At 51.3% G+C, this 11,026-nt stretch overlaps 1 protein-coding gene across 7 annotated transcripts; it reads left to right on the top strand.

Moving 5' to 3' along the window:
* Window positions 1-622: 622 nt before the first annotated feature.
* AIPL1 (aryl hydrocarbon receptor interacting protein like 1) lies at window positions 623-9,963 on the top strand. 7 transcript variants are annotated; one of them, XM_023184738.1, is made up of 6 exons: window positions 633-728; window positions 1,719-1,832; window positions 6,846-7,034; window positions 8,289-8,465; window positions 8,586-8,727; window positions 9,509-9,963. In XM_023184738.1, exons 1-6 carry the CDS (start codon window positions 633-635, stop codon window positions 9,961-9,963), a joined length of 1,173 nt encoding a protein of 390 aa, XP_023040506.1. The 7 variants fall into 7 exon arrangements, with proteins under 7 accessions (XP_023040509.1, XP_023040506.1, XP_023040505.1 ...); XM_023184737.1 differs by having other exon boundaries at window positions 1,689-1,832; XM_023184739.1 differs by having other exon boundaries at window positions 1,653-1,832; window positions 8,658-8,727.
* Window positions 9,964-11,026: the final 1,063 nt, after the last annotated feature.

Below are 11,026 nucleotides of genomic sequence, written 5' to 3'. Positions count from 1 at the left end.
TCCCCACCTTTTCCCCTTCAGTGGCCTCCAGGCCTCTCTCCACATCGCCAGGCTGGAGTGCAATGGTGCAATCTTGGCTCACTGCAACCTCCGCCTCCCGGGTTCAAGTAACTCTCCTGCTTCAGCCTCCCGAGCAGCTGGAACTATAGGCGCCTGCCACCACGCCGAATTTTTCTATTTTTCGTAAGACGAGGTTTCACGATGTTGGCCAGGATGGTCTCGATCTGTTGACCTCGTGATCCGCCCGCTCAGCCTCCCAAAATGCTGGGATTACAGGCGTGAGCCACCGCGCCCAGCCCCCTGTCTTCTTTAAGAAAGCTCAGCGGACCTTTTTCCTTCTTGGGGTAGAAGGAACACAACCCTAGCACAACCCTGGCATGTGTCGGGCAGGGGCCCAGAATCACTGGAAGGAGCGGTGGATGGCATAGGAGGCGAGGCTGCCTGCGGACCACAGGCCTGGCCCGAGGGGCTCTGATGAGAAGCCGGGGCGCCTGGGGCACCGCCCCCACCGTCTGCCCTTCCCCCACACTCCTCCTGCCTGGGCAAATCCCAGAGTCTCAGCCGCCTAAGTGTCTTCCCTGGAGGTGAGATTATCCCCGCCTGTGCCAGACGCCACCTTTCCTCCTGCAGCCATGGATGCTGCTTTGCTCCTGAACGTGGAAGGGGTCAGGAAAACCATTCTTCACGGGGGCACGGGCGAGCTCCCCAACTTCATCACCGGATCCCGAGTGAGTGGGGCCCCTCCGGAGCGGACAGGTCCCCCACAGCAGCCTTCCGCATTCCAGGTGTGCCCCAAGGCACTGTAAACAGCTTTCAGCTTTGCCAAAAAACAGCCAGGCAGCCCCAGCCCTGGGCCTCTGGGGAGCTCCCAGCGTCTACCCAGTCACGGGGCATTTTTGGTACTTTGCAGATTCGACTTTAGCATGGGCTGAGGGGAAGGGCTTTTGGGAATTTTCTGGAGCCCTAAATGTTGAGAAGAAAGGGGGTCCCAGAGGTCTTGGTATTTGTCCCCAAATGTCTGTTGGGCTTCCCTGGAGCGAAGGGTGCGTCTGTGGCTACAGAACTCCGGCTTTGGCCAGGCGAGGTGGCTCATGCCTGTAATCCCAGCACTTTGGGAGGCCCAGATGGGCAGATCACGAGGTCAGGAGTTTGAGACCAGCCTGACCAACATGTGAAAGTCCGTCTCTACTAAAATACAAAAATTAGCCGGATGTGCTGGGCACCTGTAATCCCAGCTCAGCTACTCAGGAGACTGAGGCAGGAGGATCACTTGAACCCGGGAGGTGGAGCTTGCAGTGAGCCGAGATCACACCACTGCACTCCAGCCTGGGCAACAGAGTGAGACTCTGTCTCAAAAAACCCCAAAAAAACAAAACAAGAAAAACAACAAAAAAACTCGGGGCTTATTTGAGCAAGGATTTCTGGACACACAGCACTGTGGGGAGTGGACTGGGGTCTGTAGGGAGGGGGTGGGTCCCTCCTCCCTGGGGGGTGCAGGCAGGGTGGAGGTGCTCAGGGGGTCTGAGGCGTCTGATGGGGTGAACTGAGTGAGCTGACCCTGGGGACAGCCCTGAGTGTCGCTGGCAAGGGGGTGGCGTCTGCTGGACCTTGAGTTGTGTGTCTAGAGCAGAGTGCACTGTCTTGGTGAGCAGGTGATCTTTCATTTCCGCACCATGAAATGTGATGAGGAGCGCACGGTCATCGACGACAGCCGGCAGGTGGACCAGCCCATGCATATCATCATTGGGAACATGTTCAAGCTCGAGGTCTGGGAGATCCTGCTCACCTCCATGAGGGTGCACGAGGTGGCCGAGTTCTGGTGCGATACCATCGTAAGTCGGCCCTGTGTGCCTGTCCCCTGGGACTAGTCTCTTCCAACTCACCCACCCGCTTTGCAGGGCTGCTGTGTTTCAGGAAAGCTGGGACTCAAGCGAAGCTCTGCAAAGGCAATCCTGCAACCTTATTCCCCACCACTGTGCATGTGAAGATGGAGGGAACAGGGCTGGAAGGCGTGACCCATGTTGTGGCTGGCTGGTGGGGAGCAGGGCTATCCTCAGCAGGAGTGAGCCGGCCCACTTCACAGTCCTCACATTTGTGTGTGTGTGTGTGTGAGAGAGAGAGAGAGAAAGAAAGAGAGAGAGAGAAAGAGATAAGGTCTTACTCTGTCACCCAGGCTGGAGTGCAGTAGCGTAATTATGGCTCACTGCAGCCTCAACTTCCCGGGCTCAGGTGATCCTCCCACTTCAGCCCTCCAAGTAGTTGGGACTAAGGTGCGCCACCACACCTCATTTTTGTATTTTTTGTAGAGACAGAGTTTTGCCATGTTGGCCAGGCTGGTCCTGAACTCCTGGGCTTAAGCAATCCTCCTGTCTCAGCTTCCCAAAGTGTTGGAATTATAGGCATGAGCCATCATGCCGGGCCAAGTCCTTGCTTTTTATACAGCATGATTAGACCAGCCTTGGTCTAATCCCTCCTCCTCACATTGCAAGTTTTTTTTTGCCCTCCTCCTCCCATTGCAAGTTTCCCTTCCTATTTATAGCATTCCATAAATTACCCTTATAAGTTAGCTTCCTCGCCTTGTGGCAAAACTCACTGACCCTTGGGCAACGTTTCTTATGGGAACTTTCAAACATATGCAAAAGTCAACAGAAAGAATAACGAACTTACAAGCATCCATCACCCAGTGCCGGCCACCATCAACCCGCGGCTGGTCTTGCTTCATCTCCCAACCCATCTACTTCCCTTCCTTGTCCTGCCTGGTTAAACCAAATGCCAGACACCATATCATTTCATCTGTAAATACTAAAATTTGTATCTCTAAAATATGAGGATATCCCAGCACTTTGGGAGACCAAGGTGGGCAGATCACAAAGTCAGGAGTTCGAGACCAGCCTGACCAACATGGTGAAACCCCGTCTCTACTGAAAATACAAAAATTAGTGGGAGTGTGTACCTGTAATCCCAGCTACTCAGGAGGCTGAGGCAGGAGAATCACTTGAACCCGGGAGGCGGAGGTTGCAGTGAGCTGAGATCACACCACTGAACTCCAGTCTGGTGACAGAGCAAGACTCTATCTAAAAAAGAAAAAAAAAAAAAGAGGATATTAAAAAAACTTAACCATGATATCATTATGAAATCTTTTAAAAACTCCAGTAATTCCTTAAAGCCATCTAATATCCAGTCACTGTTAAATTTTCTTTGGTTGACTCTTTTATTCTTTATAAATGAATGAGTTTGGTTTGTTTAAATCAACAACCAACCAAAGTCCCTGCGTAGTGCTTTGTTGATACGTCCTTCAAGTCCCTTTTCATCTATAGCTCCACCTCCTTTTCTTTTCTTTCTTGACACAGAAATGTTGAAGGAACTGGGTCATTTATCCTGTAGAAGTCCCACATTCTGATTTTCCTGGTTGCTTTGCCATGGAATTGTCTAACATGCTCCTTTGTTCCCCACATTTTTGATAAATTGAAAGTGGGGTCAAGAGGACCTGATAAGATTCAGATTCTTCTCTCTCTCTCTCTCTCTCTCTCATTTTCGGAAGTCTGCCATGGATGGTATCATATACTTCCCTTTGGGAGAAGTACATCACACTTGGTTGTCTTTCTTATGATGATGTTAAGAGTGACAGCCTGATCCATCCATTCCAAAGCTCCCCCTAGACTTTCACCATTGGTGGCAGATATCCAGACTCATTATTTCGTCAGAGGCCACTGACCTTTTAAATGAGCATTCTGGGGACGGTTTGAACTCTGTTCTGTCATTCATTAGTTGCATGACCTGGGGAAGTCCCGTCTTCTGTCTGCTACTCTATTCCTTCATTTATAAATAAACAAAACTCTAAGTTAAGGAGTTGTTTTGGCGATTACATGATATAACATATGTGGGTCAATCATAATACAGAGCAATTAAAAATGAGAGCTATCATTTTGAGCTAGAATTTTTTTTTTTTCTGAGATGGAGTTTCACTCTGTCACCCAGGCTGGGGTGTAGTGGCACAATCTCGGCTCACTGGAACCTCGGCCTCCCAGGTTCAAATTATTCTCCTGCCTCAGCCTCCTGAGTAGCTGGGGATTATAGGTGCCCACTATAACACCCATATCTATCTATCTATCTATACTTTTTTTTTTTTTTGGCATTTTTAGTAGAGACGGGGTTTCATCATATTGGACCAGACTGGTCTTGAACTCTTGACCTCAAGTGATCTGCCTGCCTCAGCCTCCCAAAGTGCTGGGATTACAGGCATGAGCCACCATGCCCAGCCGAGAAAGAATATGAGATTAACTTCTTCACTTTACTAATGAGGAAACTTAAGACTCCAAAAGGGAAAATAACTTGTAGTGGCTCAAACAAGTTAAGGGAAAAGATCTGGGTGAGATGCCTGGTTCCCTCTTCATCCTGCACACATTTCTCGCAATGTCAAATATAGCTGGGCTGCAGCACCATCCTCTGCCAGTAGGTGGCCCCACTCAACATGTTATTCATTTATTCATTCATGTAGCAAATATTTGTTGAACGTCTTTCCTTTGTAGCAGTCCCTGTGTTTTTCTTCATTTTGATATTTTTATCTTAAAATCTGTTTTTTTTTTATCAAGTCAAGGCTTCTGAAAATTGGCTTCTTTGTGATTTCAGCTAGTTTAAAAATATATCTATTGACTTTGCTTAGAGTGAGGGGTCCTGTACTTTGATTCATGCCATACGTGAGGCAAGGCTTGGCTGCCACCGAGAGTCCCCTCTCCATAGGATACACGTTTGCTAACACATGACAGCTGAGTGCATAGAAGGCTGTCAATAAATTCTTGAATTAGTTGATTGATTTGTTGTTTGCAAAACCACAAGCTGTTGTCATTCCCGTAATGTGGGCATGGCTCTTTGTTTCCTGTGGAGTCTGTGTTCCTTTTTCCATGTTGATAGTCACATGAGTGCATTGCCTATATCACAGGCTGGTAACTGTTTTTTTTTTTTTTTTTTTTTTTCTTTTTTTGAGATGGAGTTTCACTTTTGTTGCCCAGGCTGGAGTGCAATGGTGTGGGCTCGGCTCACTGCAACCTCCGCCTCCTGGGTTCAAGCGATTTTCCTGCCTCAGCCTCTTGAGTAACTGGAATTACAGGTGCTCGCCACCACACCGGGCCCATTTTTGTATTTTTAGTAGAGATGTGGTTTCACCATGTTGGCCAGGCTGGTCTTGAACTCCCGACCTCAGGTGATCCACCCACCTTGACCTCCCAAAGTGCTGGGATTACAGGCGTGAGCCAGTGTGCCCATAGTGACTATGGGTTTTCCCAATCTCCATGCCCCCCACATCTCCTCACCCCAGCCCATGGCTGCTGTGATTGTGTGCACGTGCACACACACACACACACACACACCCCTTCTAGAGTTAGTTCTTCACCTGCACATCCACCTCTTATCCATCCACCCACCTGCCCAGGCGTCAATTCATCCATTTTTCCCTTCAACCATCTTCATTCATAATTCAGTCTTCCATCACTGCATGCATCCATCATCTTCTATCTATCTCCTATCATTCATCTATCTATCTATCTATCTATCTATCTAGTTAGAAAACATTCACTGGGCACCTGATTTGGCCTGTGCTGTATGTTAGGAATGAAAAAAGCAAAGCCCCTGGCCCTTAGGGAACTTGAATTCTGGAGGAGGAGCAGACATCTAAACAAGTGTAATGCAGGGCAGCCAGTGCCACGACATAAGTAAGTGAGGGCAGTGTGCTCTGGGGCCACAAAAGCATGCTCAGCCTGCTGGGGGCCATGGTGTACTGAGCTGGGGGCTGCTGAGTCAGGGCCAGAGGTGGCCCCCCTGGCAGCAAGCTGTTTCTGGGGCTTCTCCCTCCCTTGGTCCAACTCTAATCCCAACAGGCTCAACAGCCATCTGCTCGTCTCTTCCACAAAGAGCCAGAAGGCATTTCAGGCTAATCCTGGCCGGTGGGGCGGGCAGGGTGGCCTCTGCCTCTGTGCTGGCGACCTGGAGGCACAGCTGAACCGCTGCACAGAGTTTCAGCCCCTTCAAGTCACATGTTGCATGTGGAGCCAGTGCTGGATCGTCTCAGAAGCCGGTCCAAAGAGATGGGTTCTCAGGGAGCCTAGTGGGGGAAACTGAGGCCCAGCATACATATAGCAGGCCTCGCTGAGGCTGCACGGCTGATTTTCCCAGCCCTCCTTCATCCCAAGGATGGCAAACTCAGCTCCCATGCTGGCTGAAGCTGTGATGAGCCAGACCTCTATCTGCACCGTCTCATTTAATCCCTACAGCAGCCCTAATACCGGACAGGAGCAACCCAGGGAACTGGGGTTCAGAGAAGTGCAGTGACCTGGGGTCACTGCTAGCCTGCAGCACTGCCAGGAGACCAAAGCGACTCTCTTGGACCCTGGAGTCCTGCTCCTTCTGCTGCCCCACACTGCCCTTCCTGCGAGTCATAGGCTTTGCCGAGCTCAGGGTTTCCCTGGGGCAGAGATGTGTTACAGGGGACCACAAGGGCCAGAAGAGGCAGCCAGAGGCTACGAGCATATGGCCTCTAGAGCCAGGTTTGAATCCTGGCTGCGTCATTTCCTAGCTGTGTGACCTTAAGCAAGTTGCCTTGCCTCTCTGGGCTGTAGTTTCCCCATCTGTAAAATGGGGATAATGATGCTTCTCTTGAATTGTTGTAAGGATTGAAGAGGCTCATAGCAGTGTGAAGTGCTTTGCCTGGCACACAGTTAACCACAGTTAGTATTAGTGGCATAGTGAGGGAGCAGGATTCCTGCCAGGAGGGGCCCTGAGTGGAGGCCTTTTGTGGCCCACCTAGCTCTGAGCAGGTAGCCCAGATGCCATCCATCTGTTTCTCCCCACAGCACACGGGGGTCTACCCCATCCTGTCCCGGAGCCTGCGGCAGATAGCCCAGGGCAAGGACCCCACGGAGTGGCATGTGCACACATGCGGGCTGGCCAACATGTTCGCCTACCACACGCTGGGCTACGAGGACCTGGATGAGCTGCAGAAGGAGCCTCAGCCTCTGATCTTTGTGATCGAGCTGCTGCAGGTGGGGCTTGGGGTAGGCAGGGCTGGAGGGCTGTGCCAGCACCAGAGAGGGACAGCAGGCATCACAGGCACCCCAACCCCACTGGCCACTGGACAGTGCCCTCTTTCTCTTTAGAGAACAAGAAAGGGTTCATAAGCCATGGGACAATACGAATGTGAAACAAAAGTCCTCTGATTTTTCCACAAGAAAGGTCCATTTGGTGCTGGGCACGGTGGCTCATGCCTGTAATCTCACACTTTGGGAGGCCAAGGGGGTTGGATCACCTGAGGTCAGGAGTTCAAGATCAGCCTGGCCAACATGGTAAAACCCCATCTCTACTAAAAACACAAAAATTAACTGGGTGCGGTGGTGCACGCCTGTAATCCCAGCTACTCGGAAATTTGAGGCATGAGAATGGCTTGAACCTGGGAAGCGGAAGTTGCAGTGATCCGAGATCATGTCAGTGCATTTCAACCTGGGTGACAGAGTGAGACTCCATGTAAAAAACAAAGTCCGCTTGGAACCACTTTTTAAAAATGTGATTTGTTTTCATTTTGGAGGCATTTTACTTCTCTTTGTTATCTACTTCCACTGTCATTTTCAAGAGTTGGAGATTGTAACCTGCTCGGTCCCTGTGGTTTGTGGGTTCAGCCTTGGTTCTCTAGTAGCGGGAGAGGCTGCATGGAACTCCCCATATCCTCCCACCCAGGGCCCCAGAGTGACTGACAGCGCGTGTTTGCGGGTTGGTGAGAGAGGGTTAGGGCCAGGCTCAAGGTCAGGTCGGGATTCAGCTTATGATGGCCAAGACTGACGCTCAGCCTGAGAGCTATGTGAGTGAATAAAAATAAAATAAGAATTGTGTCAACCAAGGGCCTTTACAGGCTTGCTGTCACAGTTGCGTGGCCTGTGCACTGCACGAGGTGCACCGGCATCTCCTCCAAGGTGCTCATTATAGACATCGTACGTTGGTATTTCTATAATGACAAGTTTCCAGCAGATGGCAATAGTGTATTGTTCTAACAAAATGAGGATTCACGACAATTTTCTGAATATTAGAAGTGAAGTGTCTTGATGAATGGACACCTTTTCCTAGTTTGCACAAACGCATTGATTTAGGGCAGGGTTTTTGGCATTTTTGCTTCTTTCCCTTGTCTATATGCACTTGACCAGCAAGTATGACTTCAGGGAGCTGTGCCAGGGTCCAGTCTTTCGGGTCCCTGATGGGGTGCAGGTCCCTGGGGTCCCTGCCACACTGACCTGCAGCTCTGGGGCCAGGTTGACGCCCCGAGTGATTACCAGAGGGAGACCTGGAACCTGAGCAATCATGAGAAGATGAAGGTGGTACCCGTCCTCCACGGAGAGGGCAATCGGCTCTTCAAGCTGGGCCGCTACGAGGAGGCCTCTTCCAAGTACCAGGAGGCCATCATCTGCCTAAGGAACCTGCAGACCAAGGTCAGAGGCTGCTGGCCAGGGGTGGGAAGTGGGGCTGACTCTGGGGGACCCAGCGCCCGCCAGGGTGGGGCAGGGCTTGGGCAGCCGCCTGAGGTCATGGCTGACCTTCTCCCTGGGCAGGAGAAGCCGTGGGAGGTGCAGTGGCTGAAGCTGGAGAAGATGATCAACACTCTGACCCTCAACTACTGCCAGTGCCTGCTGAAGAAGGAGGAGTATTACGAGGTGCTGGAACACACCAGTGACATTCTCAGGCACCACCCAGGTGCGTGGGGCTGCAGGGGTGGGCAGCGAGGGGGTGCCCGGCTCAGGGCCACGGAGACACCTGCCATAGCCTTCCTGGACTTTTCTTTCCACCCCACTGGGGCACCGAACCTTGTCTCCACCCAGCTGGGTTTCCCCAAGTGTATAACTGAATCGTGGGTGATGGATGGGCAGTGCTTGGCGTGGGGGGCCCTTTATTTTAACGTGTGTTTGAACACTTACCCAGGAAGCTCACCAAGCTTGTGTTTTCAGTGGAACGGTAAACAGGCTTTTAAAAAAGAGGGGCAATCAATATAGAGAAAAATATTATGTCGGTACTAGTACTGGTGTTGCGAGGATATGGCACCTCCAGTGCTACTAGTATTGACTTACCGCTCGAATAGCGCTCACAGTAACAACACCAGGCCCTGGCTCGTGCATCAGGCTCAAGTCCTCTGCGTTTATTATCTCATTTAATCCTCCTAATCCTCGTAACCACCATGTGGGGGAGGTGCAGGGAAAGGGCCTGAAGGTTATCTCATTTAGGGAGCATCTGTAAGAAAAAGAAAACAAAGTTATGAATATAAAATTAGTCACAGGGCCTTGAAAAGGAGAGAAGGAGGTACTGCCATTATGCTCATCATCTCCATCTTACAGTTGAGGAAACTGAGGGATGGGGCTACAGAGAGGTTAAGGATCGTGGCGGGGCTAAGGGTCTTGGAGGCTGGTGAGTCCCAGCTGGGTGGGGGCTGCCTCTGAGGCTGGGCAGGGAGCTGCGGCTGGATGCTCCCTGCTCTCCACAGGCATCGTGAAGGCCTACTATGTGCGTGCCCGGGCTCACGCGGAGGTGTGGAACGAGGCCGAGGCCAAGGCGGACCTCCAGAAAGTGCTGGAGCTGGAGCCATCCATGCAGAAGGCGGTGCGCAGGGAGCTGAGGCTGCTGGAGAACCGCATGGCGGAGAAGCAGGAGGAGGAGCGGCTGCGCTGCCGGAACATGCTGAGCCAGGGAGGCACGCAGCCTCCCGCAGAGCCACCGGCAGAGCCCCCCACAGCACCACCTGCGGGGCTGTCCACAGGGCCGCCTGCAGAGCCACCGGCAGAGCCCCCCACAGCACCACCTGCGGAGCTGTCCACAGGGCCAGCTGCGGAGCCACTGGCAGAGCTCCCCACAGCACCACCTGCGGAGCTGCCCACAGGGCCGCCTGCAGAGCCACCGGCAGAGTTCCCCCTGTCCCCAGGGCACTCACTGCAGCACTGACCCCCCTGAGACGCACAGTCAGCCTGACACCTAGGCAGGGAGCAAGTGGCCTGGTCACTTCTGGTTCTGCTGACCAGGATTGTGGTGTCACTTTTTAAAATTTAAAATTAATTTTTGAAATCAAAGTCAGACATGCCCACGGTAAAAAAAAAAAAAAAAAAAAAAAAAAAATCCAAAGGGCACAGAAGTGCTCGTGAATAAAGTGGTTTTCTCCCCTACCCCTTCCATTCCTTCCATGCCATGGTTTTTAATTGACCCTGTTTTTAATTCTTCCGGTGGTTTTCTCTATTTCCAAGTAATCTGTTTAAATCAGTTTCTCCACCTGTCGATTTTACCCCATGTCAGTGACAAATGAGGATTTGATGCTTTGATCCTTTCTCATCCCTGGTACCCCTCCCTGTCTCCCCATTTGTGATAGTTAGATTTGGGGGTCACCTCTTGGTTATTTTTGTAACTTTATGCAGGACACTTAGAACTCTCTAGAATCCCACTGACTTTAGTGGGTCTTGATGTAGGGTGGGCAAGCCCCGAAACTGGAACTTAGCCTGAGAAGGTTCTTGGCTTCCTCCAGGAAAGATTTCAAAGGCAAGCGCCAGTGGTAGGATAGAAGAAAACAGCTGTGGCTGGGCACAGTGTCTCACGCCTATAATCCCAGCACTTTGGGAGGCTGAGGTGGGTGGATCACCTGAGGTCAGGAGTTCCAGACCAGCCTGGCCAACATGGTGAAACCCCATCTCTACTAAAAATACAAAAAAACTAGCTGGGTGTGGTGGCAGGCGTCTATAATCCCAGCTACTTGGGAGACTGAGGCAGGAGAATTGCTTGAACCTGGGAGGCAGAGGTTGCAGTGAACTGAGATTGTGCCATTGCACTCCAGCCTGGGCAACAAGAGTAAAACTTCATCTAGAAAAAACAAACAAAAAACAACAACAACAAACAAAACAAACCAAGAAACAAAACCAAAACAGCTGTATTCAAGCTGCAGTGTTGCAACTCTGTGACTGTCCTGCAGAGCAGGGCTACCCCATAGGCAGGGAGCAGCAGCAGCTCAGGGCAGTTCTGC

The sequence above is a fragment of the Piliocolobus tephrosceles genome, chromosome 16, assembly GCF_002776525.5.
Source record: "Piliocolobus tephrosceles isolate RC106 chromosome 16, ASM277652v3, whole genome shotgun sequence".
NCBI classification, from domain to species: domain Eukaryota; kingdom Metazoa; phylum Chordata; class Mammalia; order Primates; family Cercopithecidae; genus Piliocolobus; species Piliocolobus tephrosceles.
The sequence above is the reverse complement of the archived record's forward strand: the minus strand, read 5'-3'. Positions and strand labels throughout refer to the sequence as shown.